The sequence below is a fragment of the Prorops nasuta genome, unplaced genomic scaffold (assembly GCF_024137725.1).
Source record: "Prorops nasuta isolate Cenicafe-Biocafe unplaced genomic scaffold, Cenicafe_Pnas_1.2 PNAS00071, whole genome shotgun sequence".
Classification (NCBI taxonomy): domain Eukaryota; kingdom Metazoa; phylum Arthropoda; class Insecta; order Hymenoptera; family Bethylidae; genus Prorops; species Prorops nasuta.
In genome coordinates, this window is record NW_027116868.1 from 313519 (window position 1) to 335309 (window position 21791).

Here is a 21791-nt window from a genome sequence, read left to right on the forward strand (position 1 = left end):
TGCACACAGCAAACTGTTTTATCTTATAAAACAGTAAGATTTTGAAAAATAGAAAAAAATACAATTTCTTATAATCGCTTTTTTAATATAATACTTATTTTTTGACTATATTAGAGCAAGACAAATGTCTCGTCACCGAAAAGATAAAACAGCTTGAAAATTAATCTACAAATAACGCCGTATTATTCTTCAGATTTTTCAACAAAATTGATACTGTTGGGGATTCTTTTAAAAATAGGCAGAAAATAAATTTCATCAGCACCAGGATCAGAAATGTAAGACATTAAGAGCTAATATTAATAATCGGCGTAGTTGCGTGCGTGTGTGCACATGCGTGTACGATAATACAGATCGGCGGAGAAGTACAAACTTCTTTTGTTTTTTGAAGGGGAACTATCAACGAAAGTAAAAGTAAATTAATTTTTCCGTCGAATCAAAGCCCTGATTTATCGGTTTAAATTTGATTTATCTCAGCAATGATGCTTTTCTGGACCTTGTAGTATAGGACTCTTCGACTTAGTTTATGCTCAAGAATATGTAGTTAAAATTAAAAGCATCATTGCTGATACACCCTGTATATAGTGATATAATTTTCCCATTAAAGATATTTGTAAGAAATATTGGAATGTTAGTAAAGTAAAAGATTGCTTCAAATCATAAGATTTTAAATTATATTGGTCAATGGGATATGAGGCTGAAGCTAGCCGCCACTTCCCAACGGCCAGTTGCGAAGCGGAAATAGTATTGCCTACACGGCAATGTTCAGACAATACGCACGATCAAAGAATTATTATCTTTTTGATAGTTCCGAACGCTTCTTTCAAATTATAATTTGTATTGTTATTTAGTGCATTAAATTTGGAATAGATTAATATGGACTTCAGGAGGGATCTCCATAGCCAACAAGATTTTTTTATTTATGGTATATAGAAATTGAAGATATGAGCGGAAATCGAGACACTCCAATGCTGAGAGAAGATTTTCAAAACCTGGGCGCCCTTTATCTAAATTTTAAATTGCATTATCATTTAGTGCATTAAATTTGGAATAGCTTAATATGGATTTCATGAGGGAGTCTCGATATTCACTCAAATCTTTCGTTTCAATGATTATTAAATTCTTGTTGGCTTTTGAGATCCCTCCTTAAATCTATTCCATTCCCTTCTAAATTTAATGCACTAAATGATAGTACTATTGAAAATTTGCATAAAGTGCGCCTAGGATTTGAAAATCTTCTTTCAACATTGGAGTGTCTCGATTTTCACTCAAATCTTTCGTTTCAATCATTATAAAGTAATTTTTGGCAGTTGAGATTTCTCATGAAATTTATATCATTTTATTCCAAATTTAATGCACTAAATAACAATACAAATTATAATTTGAAAGAAGCGTTCGGAACTATCAAAAAGATAATAATTCTTTGATCGTGCATATTGTCTGAACATTGCCGTGTAGGCAATACTTTTTCCACTTTGCAACTGGCGGCTAGCTTCAGCCTCATTCCAGGGGCGACCTACGCAAGGGTATGGCGCTCAGATCGCTCTAGGAGCGTATTATTAAAGTAAATTCTCCCTGGTCGGCAGAAAATTGTGTCACATGCCCTAGTTTGAGAGAAAGAAATTGAGTTTTATATTTTTGATGAACGCTTTCTGTACTTAGCTTAATGTTTCCCCCGTTATGCGGGAAAAGGGGAAAGACGAGTTTTAGGTTTGTATCAGATTGAAATTGTGAATATAGAAATAGATGGTATAAAATGATTTGGACTTGTTAACTGATTATTATTTTTCCCTTTAAAGAAAGGAGCGCGTCGCAAGTATCAATTTTTCATAGGATGTATTGCAATGCGAAGTATGCATAGACTGCACTTGAATACAATAAGTTCAGAATTCAGTAGTCCATGCTTAAAGACTAAGCATCATTGGGACTCATCTACTACTCCATATTTTGTACCTTCCAAAAAGATTGTTTTGCAGTTTAAAGAGACTCGAAAAATACGAGTGATTGCAGCTAATAAATGTAAAGAATATTTAATTAACTTTTGAGATATTATAAATGTTCTGAGACGCCTGAAACCATACGTATCCTAAAATAGCATTTACTTGTTTATGTTACACAAAAAGAATAAAATTTTATAGTTTGAAAGTCTATTCAATATACATAAAATTTTATAATTTGCGAAATATATACAAACAGTACAAATAATGATTTTATTTAGTCCTTTGTTACAATTCTCATTTCAGCACAATTGTAGAATTTGTCTTAATATATTCTTTTGTTTACTATACTTTTCCTATGAAGTATGGTTTCCTTGATAATGTATATATCATTTTTTAGAACTTATAGAACATGAAATAAATGAATATATATTCAAAAGACTACACTTAGGATTAATAAAGGAGCTTATTCCGCGCGAATATTGGAGAGAGAGTTAAATTTCTTGAAAAATATAAAGAAATTTCAGATTTAACATTGGTAAGTAAGCCCTCCATGGAATACTATTTATTGAAGCGGAAAACTATATAAACAAATTGTTTGTAAAATTCGTAACATTATTACCTTACAATTTTCTTTAAAAATAGATAGAAAGAATTGAGAAAGAAATAGAAGAGAAAAGTGAGGACGAACTACTTGAAAAAGAAAATACTGATAATAATATAGAAAACAAGACTGTTTCATCAGTATTGAACAATTCTGTTTGAGTACAATAAATATTGAACAAATCTTGAGAAAAACTCTAAAGGGAAGAGGTATTTTAATAAGTTATAAGAAGCAACTATATTTTACAAGTAAAAATAGAAATATCATTGTTGATATCGTAAATCAGAAATTTTGAAAATTTCGAAAAGGTTGGTAGAGTTATCTGTATGATAATGACTGTTCATGTAATTAATATTGCATTAATTAAGCAAACTTGAGAACCTTATATATATTTTAGTTAAAATAGTTTATAAATTTATTCATGAGAACTTAAAATTTACTTACAGGTTAACAAATAAGGTTTTGTGTCAGTTGGCAAAAAAAATTGTTAATGTCTTTCCTTCAGAGGATGTAAATATATATTATGTACCACCTGTAAAAGTGCATCTTTAAAAAATAAATAAATCAATCACAGCTAGAGCCAAATTATTAAGCAAGTACAGAAATAGTTTGCACACGATCTAAAACTATTAAATTCAAGCAGTAGCAATGAATTAGTTGAATTAGATGATTCACCAAGTTTATCTGAAGGTAAATAATCATTTTTACAACCTACTCACTAATTACTTTAAATATATTTGTAATTATAGATCTGATAAAAATTACTAATTTATCTCACCCTATTTAAGTATTTTTAAGTAAAAAGGAATTGTTTTAATAAATTATATAATGTATTAAATAACATTATTTCAGAAGATTCAAATGTACTGGGGTGTAAAACTTGGTTGCAAAGAAACATTATGCCATGAGAAATTGTGGTTGAGAAATGGAAAAATACATTTAAATTACGACAAAAAAGTGAAAAATTATGAAGACAAAAATATTTCTAATATTTTTAAAAATTGTCCTATATTAAAGCAGCCAACGAGTCATTCGTTAATTTCATTAGACTTTGAGTGCTTAAACATTTCAAATTACATATTAACATTTGAAAAGAGCTAAAAAATTAAATCTGTCAAACAAATACCTAAATAAGATGATAATGCCACGTCTTTGGAATCCATACTAACCCTCGATGATTTAAACGAAGGTAAGGGGATGTTTTATGTTAATTTCAATATATTTTCTTAATATATCTACTTGATTAAATAATTAATGTAGCAATATATGTTTATTGTTATAGATAGTGAAGTAGCTATAAATTTATTGTTACTACCACACTTAAATGCCACCTAGAGAGAGGATTTTTATAGGAAAGGAACGTTGGAAGCTTACAATCTACGGCAGCAAAAGCAGCCTAATCCTTCACGTTATAATGTAAGTTAATTTTAGTAAAATACAAACAATTTTCTAGGAAATAAATTATTTTAAATACTTTTGATTTCCAAATAAAAAAATAAACAATAGTCTACTAGTAGTGTGAATGTTATTTTCTTCTATATCTTAAGTTCCAATTTTCCAATAAATTTCATATTATACCTATCTCTTTATTACGTGAAGTATATAGGAAATACTGAATTTCTGAGGTACATTAAAATTAATTGTATTGATTGTGCTAAAATATTAATAATATTACAATAATTAATTATATCATTGTATTAAAAAATTAAGCTCTTTTGTGATAGTTAGTTTTTATTGGTATTTGCAGCATTCGGCAATAATCATTTCATTTTTTGTAAATTAAAGTAAAAAACTATTGTCTTTTCTTACTATAGCTTATTCGTCTCAGTATTTACAATTATGTATATGTATTCTTATAGGTATCAGAGGTGATATGTATACATAACAAATTACAAAAAAGGAAGGAATCAGTGCAAAAATTAGGGGTAACTGTTCAATCCTTCATTATCATAGTTGGATGCACACTGAATGAAATAGAATCAATGTTTATTCTGGTTGATGAAATATTATACAAAATGGATTCTGTCCTTGAAGCACTGGATAAATGTTTTAAAGTGTTAAAGGTATTTAATTTGAAATATCCATTTGAAAGTTGTAACATATGGGAACTATTGCAATTAGGATTATATAACATAAAAACTGTTTATGATAGACATACGTTGTTTACAGCTGAGTTATTGAATGATATGAAAAATCATTCTATTTTATTACTCAATACAAAGTTATGCTGTTATCTATATTTTTGTCACTTTCATTTCTTTTGTCATTTTAATGAACGCATAAAGTTAATAACGATTTATTCGTCTGTATTAGCGCTTTAACTGACATATACATGTTCCCTATGATTCATATTAATTTTACGAAAAATATTAGCTAAATATTCCAGTAATATTTATAATTTGATGCGTTTCTGTGATACTTATAGTATTCATATATTTCGTTTTATATGAAATATATATTGCGTTTCATATCATATATATATATATATATATATATATATATATATATATAGTATATATATACAGCTGCCCAGTATAGTTGAGCAAGAGCGAGACGTTTTCCTATCGGAATATTTCCAATAGGACTTGTTTTACGAAAAATTAAAAAAATTTGCATCCAGGATTTAATTTATAATTTTAAACGAGTAAATAAAAATATTGCTAACAATACGATGTCATTAGTAACATGTTATAATCGACACTAGAAAGCATGTTACATTACAATTGACACCTTCTGCACTATTTACAAATTATAATGTGTTACAATTATAAAAAAAGCTGAGAAAGTAAAACCATTCGAAAAGAAATTCCCTTTGGCCAAGCTCGCTGAGTTGGCTGAAAAGGATTTCGTCGCGCAGCGCGCTTCCTCCGTTAAAGAGAGTAAAAGAGTCAAGATCGGGAGCGAGTGAGAGGGTCGAGAAAACTATACCACTCTCTCTCTCGCTCTACAACTGTGCCGAACCCGACCGAGATCCAGCGAAGGCAGCCGAGACACGCACGCATCGCTGTAATGGTGTGCGTGACTAGCGAGTAGCGGGATGAGTGGGGATGGCTCACCGTTACTACCGGCTGACTGTGTGTTAGTGACACTACGGTAAGCGTGGTGGGGAGACAATTCCGTCACAATCTAACAGCACTGCACCCAACAGTTCCAAAGTTGAAGCATCTAATTGAACTACATCTGCGATTTCGGTCGATTCTACGTTTCCAATTTGTTCCTTTGAAATTGATGGATCATCGCTAATTTCACTAATTTCGACTGTTTGAGATGATGCTTCACTTGATCACGAATTCTTTCGACTGGAATGTGACGTTGCTTTTAGATAACGCTCGCAATCCCCTCTGTCGGACTCGTGGATTTCTCGTATATTCGTCGAGCATGTCTGTTTCGTAGATTTCGAATGAGACATTCCACTATACTTTTTTGCTATACGTTCATCATTCTCTTTATCAGCAACGGTATGTTTTTTCCGTTTTTTAGGTCGATGTAACGTTAGTCTGGGATTATTTTCCACTGCGACACGCTCGCCATTTTTTATGTTGTCTTTACGAGTGTGCAAAGGGTCTAGCTTTGAACATGGCCGACGCTAGCGACGCCGACTCGTTAGTTTGAATTTTTCTTCTAACCTTTTTAGCTTCCGCAAAAAACTTCCAGGTGAATCTGCTTCCTGACTTCTGCAATCCCTGCTTGAATTGTCTTCTTCTTCAGTTGACAAACTCATCCTACGTTATAGATATACTATTCAGTTTTACACCACTTGTTGCTAAACCAAATTTTCTGAATCGCACAAAAAAGGGTAATGGCTTCTTGGAGATATAGCGCCACCACCTAGCATATACAGTACCGCCTCCTAAACTACGGAGGGGATTTGAGCGGTAACTTTAAAATCTGTGATGAATCGAGCAACTGGCGTTACTACCATTGATCTAGAGGACAGGACAGTATAGCGTAATTATTTGTAATAAGCTTGATCGCTTACAACATTTTATTAAGCAAAACAGTGTAACGAAGTTCTCCGTTACGCATCCGAAATACCGAATAAAGAACGTAAAAGCTACCGAACATTGTATATTATTAATCCCTACGTTACCAACTCGTGAGATAGGCTCACGAGTACATTATAGTGAACGTGAAGGATAGACCCCGTTAAATGACAGAGACCCGAATGAAAAGATCGGCGATTCATAAAGCGATGTCCAGGTTGTCCTGGGAAGTAAGGCAGGGCCGTGCCAAGCAACCCAGGCAACCTTAGATCAGGAGAAGCGGCCTCGGGGAGTCCTAAAGGAATGACAGTGTCTATAAGTCCCCACGAGGAGGGGAAATAGAACATCGAGTCTGGCTTGAACGCTGGTTACGCGCGTCAAGCAGGCTGCGCGAATGTCGTGCGCAGACTGCCATAGCAGTCAGTCGGAACGCGACCATGGGACTGTGCTGATGTGTCCGTGCGTGCTGGTGAGCGCGTGACGCGGCACTCAGACAGCCATGGGTCGGCTCGCGTACGTGAGGCGTGTGCTATAGGCCAGCCTGCACGTACGTCACGACTGGATACCGGCCAATGCATAGTGGGTTGTGCAGGGGCGTAGTTAGCCCGTTGGAATGTGTCCCGGTGCCCTCCGTAATCCCATAGGCTTGCGCTATTGGCTGGAAGGACGAAGAACATTGACTCCTTGGTGGACCGTCCTTGGCAGGCTCCATGCTTGGCAATGTTACCGCAGGTTCCCGCACCCCTCACCACCACCTATGCGTGGGTGGTGAAAGAGAAATATATGCTCCTCAGCATGTAGGTCTGCGAGGCTCGGACTTCCGTACGGAACCTTCCCCTCTCTCCACGACCTAGCACACTGAGCGACCCTGGCAATCGCTACCGTCCAAATGCATGGCTGCAGGGCTGTATAAGATGCATAAAGAATGGAGTCGAAGGATTCCAATGATAACGTAGGGTTTTTGACCACTCAACCGACCAACTGGCGCCCTGTTAACGATGAATAAGGACAGGCGAAGGTAATGGAAAACCCGTAGTGTGAGTGGCTCTTCACACTGGCGGAATAACGTTGCAACGGATATCCTACTAAGCATTAAAATACCTAATGATATTTCATATATTTCATTTTTTATTTAAATTTTATTTGCTGTCCGAATATTTTGGTGAGATGAAATATAGGTAATTTTTCGTTAAATTTATGTTATTGATATAATTAAGTTATTATAAATAAGCTTCTTATATTTTTGTTAACTAAATACATTCCTGCAATATAAAGCAATTTGTCTCCCTTTATTATATAACCATTCAAAAGTACCAAGTAAAATATTAGAAATTAAAGTACTGTCCGAATATTTTCGTGACTGACTGTATATCGTCGAATTACTTTAGGGACCATTTCACGTCAAAACGCAGATTTCGGAGGACAACACCGATTTTGTTTAATATATGTTAAAGAATAAGAAAATACAAGACTTTTGGCGCATATTACAGCGAAAAATTATTTTTTGATTCGGAAATACGAGCTGTTAGAATTTGCTTTTTTGTTGTTTTAGGTAAAAATACGTTATCTTTGAAAAAACATATCTCCTAGACAAATTAAGATAGAAGACTCTGGCGGAAACCAATATTCTCAAAAAGATCTATATTTTATTAGAAAAATAAAAATAATAGTTTGTTTTAAATAGTTAACACTGTTAGCAAATAAAATAAATATTTGAATTAACAAATGTGTTCATGCTCTGTCAATTATAAAAAACCATCAGGAATATTTCTTGGAATGTTCTCTAAAGAGAGAAAGAATAAAACGCGTATACTCTCTTGGTGCTCATAGTGAAAGAAAAAAGATTATATCACGACGCACACAGCCAGAAACGTAAAATTCTATCAATCTACGAATTAGATGAATAAATAACATATTTAATTTCTTTATGTTCTTATTACTATTATTAATTAACTATATATTTGTTATTATTCTATTTTATAAGCAGTCATCATTTAATTACATAATCATGCGAAATAAGGAATTTCGATATGACAAGGAATATAAAAATTATAGGTTAGGCTAATTGATATTTACATATTTTATTAAATTATAACAGAAGAAAGTATTATGATTATGAAACTGTTATATGGAAAAGTTTAATAAACTTTTACAATTTGTACAAAGGCAAATTCTCTTACCTTGATACATAATTTGTTTCTGATTTTAAAACGCCGCGCTTAAATGAAGTTGCTCTCGATCCCGGGTGGCGGCGCTGTGCACGCGTGCACGGTAGAGTTCCTCTAGGAGGAACTCTATCAAAGTAGCGACACCAGCGCCACCTAGGAACTCTTAGATTTTTTGAGGAACTATAACGCTGCCCCACTTCGCCCCTATGAGAGTGTCACCCCCCTAGCGGTAGCCGTGCACGCGTGCACAGCGCCGCCACCCGAGATCGAGAGCAACTTCATTTAAGCGCGGCGTTTTAAAATCAGAAACAAATTATGTATTAAGGCAAGAGAATTTGCCTTGTTACAAATTGTAAAAGCTTATTAAATTTTTCCATATAACAGTTTCATAATCATAATGCTTTCTTCTGTTATAATTTAATAAAATATGTAAATATCAATTAGCCTAACCTATAATTTTTATATTCCTTGGCATATCGAAATTCCTTATTTCGCATGATTATGTAATTAAATGATGACTGCTTATAAATTAGAATAATAACAAATATATTGTTAATTAATAATAGTAATAAGAACATAAAGAAATTAAATATGTTATTTACTCATCTAATTCGTAGATTGATAGAATTTTACGCTTCTGGCTGTGTGCGTCGTGATATAATCTTTTTCTTTCACTATGAGCACCAAGAGATTATACGCGTTTTATTTTTTTTCTCTATAGAAGACATTCCAAGGAACATTCCTGATTTTTTTTATAATTGTCAGAGCATGAAAACATTTGTTAATTCAAATATTTATTTTAATTACTAACAGTGTTAACAATATAAAACAAAGTATTTTTTTTATTTTTCTAATAAAATATTCATCTTTTTAAGTATATTGGTTCCAGACAGAGTCTTCTATCTTAATTTGTCTAGGTGATATGAATTTGCAAAGATAACGTGTTTTTACCGAAAACCAAAAAAATGCAAATTCTGACAGCTCGTATCTTCGGATCAAAAAAAGATTTTTCACTGTAATAAGCGCCAGAAGTCTTGTATTTCCTTATATATTGACATGTATTTAAAAAAATTGGCGTTGTACTCCGAAATCTGTGCATTTTGACGTGGAATGGCCCTTAGATAAAGTATAAAAGGATTTTTGGACATCAAATAAACGATAATATTTAAACAGTTTTCAAGCAATCTGAAGCGCGTTAGCAATATTACGCCAGAGATCAGAAAGGTTCATCCTTAACATGATGCCTAACGTAGCCAGCGCAGAGCGTGCTTCGACGTATAATTTCGGAAAATAATTATGAATAGTTACGGTTAATGAATTGAACCTCCATTATTTTTTAAATTTAGATATTGAACATTATTGACGATTAATGGTAACTCGGTAGGATCAAAAATACGCTTTGTTAAATTAATTGAAAAAAGAAAAAAAAAGTTGTCTTGGTCCTAGAAGATTGTAGGGGGCTTCTCTTTTTAAATTCGTTAAAAAATGTTCGAAATTGATTTATAGACAGAACAATCTCAAAAGTTTCGTATTAAAAAAGCTATTAGGAACAAACATATAATTTTTTCATTTTTTTTAACCCTTAGCTGCCACTATGAGGTAAATTTGACCCCAGCCGTCATCAAGTTTAATTTTAACACTTTTGGCCAAATAAATAGGGACGTTTTAAGTTTAAAACCTATGATGAATACGCAGTAAAATTTCAAATTATTTATTGCTACAAATGTATCAGTTTAAAGTTAAAAATAATTTGTTTTTCAGTATTGACTACTAAATGACCTTTTTTTATATAATATGCATTTTAAGAGTATTCCTTCCATTTTTGGCTACTAATATTAAAAACTGGAAAAGTTATGATTGTTTTACTTGAAAATGTTCATTTTTAGCTTTTTTTTCACTTTAACAATTTCTTTTATATACTGCATAAACTTTTTGTGTGTATATGCCAACAGTTTCTATTAAAAGAATATCTCACGATAATCAGAAACTTTTTTTCAAGTTAATAACGTCAATAGCAGCTTAGCAATACCATTTTTATATGATAGGATCGGTAATGCCCCAGTGTGGCAGCTAATGGTTAATGTTTGGATATTGAATAAAAAAATTTCTATAAACCATTTCAATATTCTAAAAAAGAAATCCTTACGAAGAGAATAAGACTAGGTACAGTGGTCTATGACTCCCTCAGAGTAAAAGGAAGCATTTTGAAAAGCATATTATTTTTTTAAGCGGCTATACCTCGAATTTCTTTTTCTAAAAAATATATGAATGGCAGGAAAGGTACAAGAAACAAAATTTAAATATTGATAATCAAACAAAAAAAATTTAGTCTATAACTTACCTTATCCCACTGAGTACCATAACGTCCAGCACGACCTGCTATTTGTAAAGCAGATGATACCGAAATTTCTTTCATTTCTCGTTCACCCTTTTCATTCGCTTCTAGTCTGGTAAGCGAATAAAAAATAATCCTACGGATATGCCTAAATGAAAAATTCGAACTATTAGGTCATATATAAAAATCATTTCTATACATAATAATACTTATTTAATGTAAAGTAATGGACAGCTTCATTTATTCTATTTATAATTACTTTTAAGGGGTGAATGTCAAGTAACATATAAAAAAATAAAATGATTATTTGTCACATTAAGAATGCTTTTCCAAAGGCCTAATTCAATTTACTAAGTAAAAATGCATTTAGTTCTGAAAATGTAAAATTTCGAGGGACGGGCAATGTAGCATCTACAATGTTCATCCAATCAAATGGAAAATTTTAACATACCTTCTTTATCCTAATGGCCCTTACACAAAGCTAACTGATTATTAAAAAATTAAACAAATGTTTTATATTTCAAATATTTTTAAAGGAAAAATTTTCGTTTCTTAAAACAACTTTCAGGAAATTTTTATTTTTTAATAGGTTTTGGTAAATTTAGCTTTGTACAAAACGGATAAGTATGCTTAACAAGTTAAGTGGTAATGATTCATATACGGCCATCACGAATAACTGCTAATTTCAACAAAATTGCATGAAACGTGGTACCCTATGTGTCATTTGGGGTGATAATTATGGATCCAGAGTCAAACTTATGAAATTCGAAGTAGATGAATGAATTTAGTGCCTTAAAATTACTAACATTGTTGTTCTATTACAAATTCGTATCATATACGGTATGTGTTTGTATTTTGGTCACTATTGACAAATAAATTTTTAAAACTAAAAATTTAAATTGGCGGATTCAATATGGTGATTATTAGGCAATAACGGTATCCATTACAGACATTCTCACCTCTATTATTAGGTCGTAATACATTATCAAAATCACAGAATATTCCTTGACCTGGCTGCGGTAGATTTTACACGCTGGTAACATATTTTTGTAAACCTTGTTGTACGTTTTATTATAATATTAAAGATCTATTCTTCTTTTTTATGTAGTTTTACTTAAAATATGGTTTTGTGTGATAATTTCAGAAACGAGGTAACACTAAAGTGACCATACGTTGCGTTTTTAGACTAATTTTTTAATTGTACCCAAGTATATGTTCGGAACTCAAAACTGTTCCATTTTGAGAAATTTGCAAGAATAGGGAAACTAATAAAAATTACGGTAGCCGTATGGTAAGGCCCACAAAGCTTACAAAGTAAATCAAAACAATTAATAGGTAATAAAATATTAGTTTAAAAAAAACAAAAAATAGTCATTTAAGTGTCACATATGGAATTGAATTACACATCTTAAAGATAGTATTCTCTTTAATTTGGAGCCGCGCCATCAGAGAAGTCAGTCTAGGTCTAAACGACACCCACCCCCCCCCCCCCCCCACTTTGACGTCTAAGTCAATATCAAGAGATACGGCAGTGTCTCGACGGCAAATACATACCGCCGAGTACTACCATGTAACTGATACAGCAAGTTTGGCCATTCCAATTTACAAACTGATTTATCTTCATGAAAGATCCATTCTCATGATTTAGCTAAAGCTTTTCTTAAAATGGTTTTGAAAAAGTTTTCATTTGAGCCCATGGACATCAAAATCGGTTCATGCAATCCAGAGATCTCATACTCTTTTAGCTATGACCGTGTTTCAAAATTCATTGCCAATACTACTGATACTGAAATTTCTACATTTTATGTCACACATCTTATAGAAATAACAGTACTGACTATACTGCCAGTGAATTTTTAAACACGGCCTATATATTAGGGTGGGTCGAAAAATTAATTTTGTCTCAGATCAAAATGGAATACCACGGAAAAGTTGCTTTGTTTGTTTAGTAATATGCCTGCAAAATTTTAGCTACGTCCGTCTTTATCTTCTGTTCGGTCCAGCAGTTTGAAATTTTCGATATTTTGTGTAATAATTTTAAAAATTCCTTAAAATAATTGATAAGTTCAATATAGATTTTTTGAAATATAATTGAATCTTACCCACTATTATACAGCCATAATGCTTCTTTATTAACTTGCATTTGTTGCTAAGCATTATTTCAATTAAGTTCTTAAACAAAATCATTACCATACTATATTAAAAATAAACTTATACTTATAGGAATTTTCGTTGCTGATTAACATGTGCATAGAGATAAGATAAGTAATAGTAATTTGGTAGTTAACGCTTTTATACATATTTTTCGCCACATGCAAAGATTTGATTAATATTATGGAAGCTCTTTATTTAAAAATCCGGTAGATTCAATTATAATTAAAGAGAAAATACAAACAGGAGATCAAATTAAATCTTGTCGCGCTAATTAGTGTTATGAGAGAGATGAGCGTTGGGTTTTCGACACTAACAAGCAAGTACGCTTCTCATTTTTGAAATAACTGCCAGTCGATGATACTTAAAATTTTATTCTTAATTAAAATCTTCTACAAAGTTAAAATAATTCCTTAAACAGAAAAAAAATAACGCTTTCTAATATATTTTTTAGTAACTTTAGGACACATCAAGGATTTTGTTAATAACTGATATATAGTAGTACCAGGCATAATAATGGTCGGAAAATTTAAAATGTTTAGTAAAATGTACAATATTCGTCTTATAATAATTATGAAAATTCTTGATGTTTCCTAAAGTTACCATAAAATATATTAGAAAGCGCTATTTTATTTTTCTCTGTTTAAGGGATTATTTTAACTTTATAGAAGTTTTTAATTAAGAATAAAATTTTAAGTATCATCGACTGGCAGTTATTTCAAGAATGAGAAGCGTATTTGCTTGTTAGTGTCGAAAACCCAACGATCATCTAATAACACTAAATAGCGCGACAAGATTTAATTTGATCTCCTGTTTGTATTTTCTCTTTAATTTTAATTAATTCTACCGGATTTTTAAATAAAGAGCTTCCATAATATTAATCAAATGTTTGCATGTGGCGAAAAATATGTATAAAAACGTTAATTACTAAATTACTATTACTTATCTTATCTCTACGCACATGTTAATCAGCAACGAAAATTCCTATAATTATAAGTGTATTTTTAATATAGTATGGTAATGATTATTATTAAGTACTTAATTGAAATAATACTTAACAACAAATGCAAGCTAACAAAGAAGCATTATGGCTGTATAATAGTGGTTAAGATTCAATTATATTTCAAAAAAACTATATTGAACTTATCAATTATTTTAAGGAATTTTTAAAAATATTACACAAAATATCGAAAATTTCAAACTACTGGACAGAACAGAAGATAAAGACGGACGTAGCTCACATTTTGCAGGCATATTACTAAACAAACAAAGCAACTTTTCCGTGGTATTCCATTTTGATCTGAGACAAAATTAATTTTTCGACCCACCCTAATATATATATCCCACAAAAAACAAGCTATGCCTGTAAAAAAAAGGCAGCAAGTATATAAATCGTCTGGCGTAAATAATATAGTAAACTAAAATATTCCAATTAAACAAATTAGTGAAATCCAAATGTTAGGCCAATATTTATTTTTACTGTGGCAAAAGTTAAAATTTCGAGAAAAAAAAGAGTTACACAAAAAAATTACTTAACGAGCCTGTTGTATGCAATGGGATTAAATAGACACCTTTTGAAATTACGAGAAGCAATGATTGTATTGTAAGATAGCGACTTAAGTATGAACATTATGAGCCCGGCAAGTAAAATTTTTGTGTTACTATTTTTTTGCTCGAAATTTTAATTCTTGCAACAGTAAAAATAAATACTAGCCTAACATTTGGATTTCACTCATTTTTCTTACTTGAATATTTGGCTATATGTAATGTTTACGCTAGACGTTTTATGAAATTGCCGCCATTTATTACAGGTGAAGTTAGTTGTTTGTGGGATAGAGTTATATGAGTTATGAAGTTAAAGGTGGGGGGAGGGTATCCGTTTATAATCAGATTGGTTTCACTGGCTACTATGTTGGATTCACCACTTTCAATTTCATAAATCGGACTCCGGACTCATGATTGGTCACCCAAAACTCTATAATTGATAAGGTTTTGTATAAAAGATTAGGTCATTTGTTCTTGCTAATTTTTACGCAAATCGTTATTTTAAGTAAAACACTAAACGATGTAAAATAGCCGTGCTCAAATTTGAATTTCTTATAATATTAATAACCTGAACGACCCACGTCGTAAAATCAAAAGGATGATTTCAAATAACTAACTACTTCATCGCTATTTTCAAACATTTGTTTCCAAAAAATACTATAATTATAAAAAAACTATAAAAATTCAATAAATTTGTTAAAAATTTATTTATTACATTTACTCAAAATGAAAACACATCAAAATTGCCTTTTACTTGACCTTCACTCCTTAAATTTTGCACAGATTCTCAAAAAGTTTAACTGGAAAATCATGCAAAAAAAGATCACATCGATTTTTTGAAAATCGTATGGCTGGGCTTTTTCTTGTTGAAAAAATTTTTTTTATTCAAATATATATATATATATATATATATGAACTTAAAATTCACGACAACTGAAGAAATTAATGTTTTAGGATTTAATTTTCTTGTGACATTTCTACCGGCTGTTTTTAATGGAAACAGTGTTGCCATGAGTAGTAAGAACGTTTACCTTACCAACTGTCTAAAATTACCGTATCTTTGTCACTTTTACCGTACAATGCAGGAAATCGATTCCTTTACGTATCAACTAACTTCACAATGTATTTTATATATTAAATTTATATGTGTGATATACTACATTATAGCAAGAAAATATAGTTCCCACAACCTAAAATTTTGTAAATTTCAAAATTATAGATAAAAAAAGGAATAGAATAGTAGAAATGAACGTATATTAAACTTTATTTATAACCAAAACACATATATCTCTTATATATAAATGTTATAATCATATTTCATCTAAATCATCAATATAATATTCGACATCTTTATCAATAAAGCAGAAATATCAGAAGCATGTGCTATAATGGTATCATTACTCCCTGGGTAACCTTCACCTTCGCCCGTTTGGCCATACACATGTTTTGCGTTCATTCTAGATAGCATATCTTCTGTTACACACGCTTTTAAACAATTACCACCCTTATTAACAGCTCGGTTTGCAAGAAGACAGCCATTTATTGTTTTAGTTATAAGCCTGTTCCTGCTTTTAGTTTTAATCAAATTAACTTTGCTAAAAATTCTTTCACAAGATGCATTAGAATGTGGCAGACATAAAATATTTAAAATGAAATTTGCTAAGTCTTGGAAGACATTATTTCCCATTTCATCAACATAGTGAAACAATTTGCCCCAAAAAAGATCTATTTCATCATTGAAGTTTATATCTATTTTATCAAATATATAACAAGGCAGTAATCTCCACTGGTCGTCAATACTTTGTGCCTTTTTAGAGTCATAAAACCTGGATAAAAAATGAAAAAAATCCGATAAAGTAGAATATTGTTCTCTAACCTGATGAGACAATGCATTTTTAGGGGCGAATATATGAATTCTGGATAGAATTTCATCAGAAAAATCATATCTATTCTTAATTTCGTACAAAGGGTGCTCAAAACTTGTTGACAGCGGATATAAAAGTGTTCTATCAAATCCGTCCTGCTTAAAATATCGGGTTTTTTCATTTCATTTATAACATCGATCTCCAAATAAATCTGATTTTTCGGAATAAAATATGTCTCATTTTGTGGATCTATAGTCCCTAATGCATTTTGATATATGTAAGATCTTTGTATATAATATAATAATAATTCTTTATACGAATTGACCATTAAACTATGCACATTAAAAATAATAACTTTTTCCGTTTAAAAATATGCATTCATCTGTGTGATTTTTGGTAGCATAAAATTTAAAAATAAATAATAAAGTTTACAAAATGGATCGTTTAAGCTGCTATAAATTTGCTCAGTTGCCAATAAACGCTCTTGAATCCATTTCTCATGAAAAAAAAGTTTTAATCCAGGCCATTGTTCTAAAATTCTTCTGACTATTGCTGCCACTGAAAGCCATCTTGTTTGTGATGGGTGTACAATTTTGTGAATTTCAACATTCGTAAACTTCTGAACCTGTTTAAATTCGCATTGACGCTTGCAGCTGTGCTAAAAAAACAGAAACAATATTTAAAATATGTTGTCTACACAAAACAAAATTATTTTAACATCAAGAATCGTTTAAGATAATTTAACTCTTTTTTAAGGTAAAAACATTACTTTAAAAAATTTGTATATATTTCTAACTAAGTCTTCAATTCCTCTAGGTAACGTTTTACAGGATTCGCTAGCACAAAGGTGAAGAGAATGACAAATACATTTTAGCACAATTATGCCTGAACAACAGTTTTTCATTCGAGATGCTACAGAATTTACTGTAACCATCATCACATTGCACGTGTCCGATCCAAAGCCTATTATATTTTCAACAGAAATATTTAATTCCTGGAAAGAGATCATAATTTTGGAAAATAAATGTTTTGCAGTAGCCTCTGGGTTTGCTTCCTCCTTTTCGTTAAAAAGTGATATAAGTTCCCATAAAAAAGTGTTTATTTTACCCAATTCTGCATCAAAATATTTAACCACAATACAAATTGTTTTTTGGGCAGCAATATCAGTCAATTCATCACACAATATGCTGAATTTTGTTTTTTGTAACTTATTTGCCAAGTCTTTTTTATGACTTACTGCAAGCACATTACAAACAATAGCTTTTGCCTTTGTTCTACGTATAACTATGTCACAAGCAATTTTTGAATCTGGATATAACTGAGCTTGAAGGCCACTTAGATGATCCATAGAAAGAAATGACAAATTGTGTTCTACCAAAAAGCCACAAAGTTTCAACTCTGCTTCTTCGACTTGACGATTATGAGATGTACTTATATTAGCTGATTTCATAAACTTCTCTAAAATTTCTGTACATGATCCTGCTTGACTTTTGGCATGGCTTTTGTGTCTATTTGAGTTGAAATGTTTCTTAATTATAGACAATTCGCTTACAAATTCAACATTACACAAAATGCATTTAGCCTTAAATTTGTTATTAACTTTAGGTCGAAGCCATGATATAGATTGTGATTGCTCCATCCATTAAGTTTTAAATTTCTAAAAAATTAAATACTAGTAAAATATTAGTACACTAACGGCATATACAGGGTCTTTTCCTAATAGCGGAGCATAGGAGATTCGTGTTAGTTGACTATAGCACTCGAAATGATCGAATCTGAGAGCCCTGATTGGTCAATATTACGTAGTACCAACTGATAACAAGCCGTTACCAATAGTTGGATACAAAATATGAGATTCATCCGCCATATTGGTGTGGAGAAATGTTTACATGCTAATCTTAGCAGAAAGAGGTGTAAAATGGAGAAATGTCAAATGGTAAGGTTACTAAAGTAAAAATTGAAAATAATGAATGAAAAGTACGAATATTCTTCATTTTCATTCAAAGTATTCAATTTTTACTTTAGTAACGACAACATTTGACATTTTTCCATTTTACACCTCTTTCTGCTACGATCAGCATGTAAACATTTCTCCACACCAAAATGGCGGATGAATCTCATTTTTCGTATTCAACTATTGGTAACGGCCTATTATATGTTAGTACTACGCAATATTGACCAATCAGCGCTCTCAGATTCCATCATTCCGAGTGCTATAGTCAACTAACACGAATCTCCTATGCTCCGCTGTTAGGAAAAGACCCTGTATGCTGTACCCTCGAAATGCAAGAAAACCGCTACTTACTGCTACCATATGCTTATGAGGGATACCGATTCTCTTGTATTTGGAAGGGACGCCATATGCCGCCATTGCCGCCATGCCGGTGACTGTAAGTGTAATAATATATAGATCTTTATATTAACCTGAGCCCTGTGAGATTTTGTTGTAACCTTTGATTTGTTTTGCAAGGCTTCACCTCGGCTATTATCACTGTCTGAACTTGACATTGCCTTAAACTTGAGAAAAAGACTGGCAGCTTTACTTTTCCTATTATTCTGTTTATTTCGATACAGCCATACTCTTATGTAATCACCGATTGCACTGTGTTAACCTGTGATAAGCAGAATTCTTGATATGATTAGTCAATTTCAAGATCTGATTAATCGACCAATCATATCAAGTATTTTATTTCGTAAAACATTGCACTGTCTAAACGTGTGGGCCACTCTAGGCCCTAGGTCAGGGCTCGGAACGGCTTGCAACTTTCGGCTGATTTCCAAGCTCTATCCCCTCCACCAAGTCACGTGGTCTCGCAGTCGCTGGTCGTAGCTGGGCGCGTAAAACATAGCCAGGGGCGGCACACGCAATTCTGGAACAAATAAAACACATGGGACCAAATTACTGTTTATCAGCAATAGTATAAAAAATTTACCATTTATTGGCTCAACGTTATTCTAAATATTATATAGTATTACCAAATAATAAGTCGAAAGTGTGTTACACTACTGTAATTAGTTGATTTTAATAAACATTAAATTTATTCGATCTATAAAAGAATAGTGCTATGGCCCTGTGTATTGAATTTGTAACTATTAAAAGTACGCAAATTGCAGTATTATTTTCCATATTGTAGTTCTGCTGCTAAAAATAAATATGCGTACAAATACAATAATATTTACCATTTTTTTTTACATGAAAGATATACCTGTACTTATATTCCTATCTACTTTATTGATGTAGACAGTTTCAATAATCAAATGACAGATTCTTAACAGATTTCCACATCACCCAGGAGGTACTATTAACGATGCATTTTTTTTGTAAGTGGTATTCCCAATAGGTCTAATCCACTGTAATTGACAACAAAAGAAGTTAAAGCTTAATTTGGTTTATATGTTGTGACTGAAAGAACTAACGAAGAAGTATCTATTTCGATGTTAGTTAAATATGTTCTCATAAGAGCAGTCAAAGTGGAATCATTCATGGAAGACCGTAAATCATTCTTGATTTGTTCCATTTTAGAAAACGAACATTCACACAAATAGGTGGATCTAAACATAGAAAATATCCTGAGCACAAAACTTCTTAGAAAAGGATATTTCTCTTTTGGCGAGGTTTTAATTTCTAATGAGTTCTGAAATTTATTTTTTAAATAATGCAAAGAAATACCATTTTGTAAGTCGCAAAGTTTTTCCCGTAAGGTTACATTTTGCTCCTCAATAGGTACAAAGAAGACATTTTCATATAAAATTAAATCCTTTCTAAGAGCTTGCAAATCTTTAAAACGAGTAGTGAATTCTTCAATAATCGATTGAAGGATATATGTAGAAGTGTTTCTTAAAGTCGCAAGTATTTGGAGCAGATTCTTCCAGTAAATATTTACATGCGGGAAAGTGATAAAAGCTATTATGTATTAAATTATGCATAAGCATATTTAATTTTGCTATGAAGGAATCGATATGACTGACTAATTGAGAAATAGATTGTTTTTATGTTTGCAATTTATAATTCAAGGTGTTAAGATCATCTGTTATTAATGCTAGCTTACGAAGAGAATCTATATCTTCTAAGAATGATTTGAACTCATTATACATTGCTGATGTCATTGCTATACTTTGCAAGAACATCATTATTTCATTCTTTAAAGCGAAAAACCTTTCTTAACATTGCCCTGCACTAAGCCAACGAACATCAGAATATAAAGGTATATCCTTATAGAGTGAATCATGCTCAGATAAAAATAATTTAAATTGACGATGAGTTAATGATATATATCCTCCTTTAATGAAATTTATAATTTTTGTGACCATTTTCATTGCAGCAGTAATCTTTATTGCATTACCACATAATGCTTCTTGATGAATAATGCAATGGATTAAAGGAACTTTTATATGTCTTTGAAATAGCTGCCTAGCCAATCCTATTCTAGTTCCTAACATAGACGGTGCACCATCCGTGACGTTGCACGAAAACTTGGAAAAATTAATATTAAATTTTTCAAAAGTGTTTTCTACCGCGCTAAAAATATCTGCGCCTGTCGTTGTATCATGTAACGGGAAGAAAAATAATAACTCTTCAGTATAAGAAAAGTCATCTTGTACAATGCGCACAAACATACTTAATTGACTGACATGACGGTTGTCAGTACTTTCGTCTCGAGGCACAATGAAAAACATACACACGACTGTAGCAGAAATTTCAATTTTTCTTCAATAGAACCAGCTGTTACTTGCACTCTGGAAGCAACCATTTTATCGCTCAATGGAATTTGAAGAACATCATCAACCGTCGAAGATCCTCCAAATGCATTTACTGCTTTAAGAAGACACGATTTAATAAATTCGCCATCAACAAAAGGCTTACCACGTTGAGCAATAAGCAAAGAAATATCGTAGGAAGCTTTACGAACAAATGAGGATGTTTAGGCAGCAATATCCAAATTTGGAGATTCATCAGAATATTGTTTAAGAACTAATTTCAATCCTTCTATTAAATTTCGTCTTTCATCATCTTTATAAATTGAATGAATATATTTCGACATGTGCTTTGAAAAATAATGTTTTTCTATAGTAAATTTAGAAACTATGGATGGCTCATAATGGCAAATCAGACATACCGTTGTGTTGGATATATAAGCGAAGAATTTGTCTTCCCAGCAACTGTTGAAACGCTGATTATATTTTTGATTTCCACTCATTTTATCAC

General features: G+C 31.8%; 3 protein-coding genes across 3 annotated transcripts in view; all 3 read right to left on the reverse strand.

The window, feature by feature from the left end:
• The window catches only part of LOC136784771 (ATP-dependent RNA helicase SUV3 homolog, mitochondrial-like), a 154492-nt gene extending 143326 nt beyond the window's left edge, over positions 1 to 11166 (reverse strand). The window contains exon 1 of the mRNA XM_066745660.1: positions 11031 to 11166. Within this exon, the coding sequence (XP_066601757.1) occupies positions 11031 to 11105 (75 nt within the window). The 5' untranslated portion in view covers positions 11106 to 11166. The remainder of the gene's footprint in view (positions 1 to 11030) is intronic.
• Positions 11167 to 16030: 4864 nt separating this feature from the next.
• Positions 16031 to 18224, reverse strand: LOC136784775 (SCAN domain-containing protein 3-like). Its single transcript, XM_066745665.1, has 5 exons — positions 17355 to 18224; positions 17018 to 17243; positions 16597 to 16939; positions 16140 to 16546; positions 16031 to 16068 (listed from the first exon to the last, which is right to left on the reverse strand). Exons 1-5 carry the CDS (start codon positions 18222 to 18224, stop codon positions 16031 to 16033), a joined length of 1884 nt encoding a protein of 627 aa, XP_066601762.1.
• A 775-nt stretch (positions 18225 to 18999) lies between these two features.
• On the reverse strand, positions 19000 to 21202 carry LOC136784776 (general transcription factor II-I repeat domain-containing protein 2A-like). The gene is made up of 8 exons (XM_066745666.1): positions 20777 to 21202; positions 20635 to 20725; positions 20470 to 20553; positions 19999 to 20363; positions 19875 to 19936; positions 19347 to 19455; positions 19198 to 19241; positions 19000 to 19141 (listed from the first exon to the last, which is right to left on the reverse strand). The coding sequence occupies exons 1-8, from the start codon at positions 21200 to 21202 to the stop codon at positions 19000 to 19002; spliced, it is 1323 nt and encodes a 440-aa protein (XP_066601763.1).
• Positions 21203 to 21791: the final 589 nt, after the last annotated feature.

What these genes read in the sequence shown, in the direction of transcription:
- LOC136784775 (XM_066745665.1), bottom strand. Translation starts at nt 18,224, where the DNA reads ATGGAGCAATCACAATCTATATCATGGCTTCGACCTAAAGTTAATAAC. An exon ending in ATATATACAAATTTTTTAAA is followed by an intron (nt 17,244 to 17,354) that starts GTAATGTTTTTA and finishes CTGTTTTTTTAG; the next exon opens with CACAGCTGCAAGCGTCAATG. An exon ending in CAGCTTAAACGATCCATTTT is followed by an intron (nt 16,940 to 17,017) that starts GTAAACTTTATT and finishes AAACGGAAAAAG; the next exon opens with TTATTATTTTTAATGTGCAT.
- LOC136784776 (XM_066745666.1), bottom strand. Translation starts at nt 21,202, where the DNA reads ATGTTTGTGCGCATTGTACAAGATGACTTTTCTTATACTGAAGAGTTA. An exon ending in CTTTTATCACTTTCCCGCAT is followed by an intron (nt 20,364 to 20,469) that starts GTAAATATTTAC and finishes CTCGTTTTAAAG; the next exon opens with ATTTGCAAGCTCTTAGAAAG. An exon ending in AAGAATTCTGCTTATCACAG is followed by an intron (nt 19,142 to 19,197) that starts GTTAACACAGTG and finishes CGAAATAAACAG; the next exon opens with AATAATAGGAAAAGTAAAGC.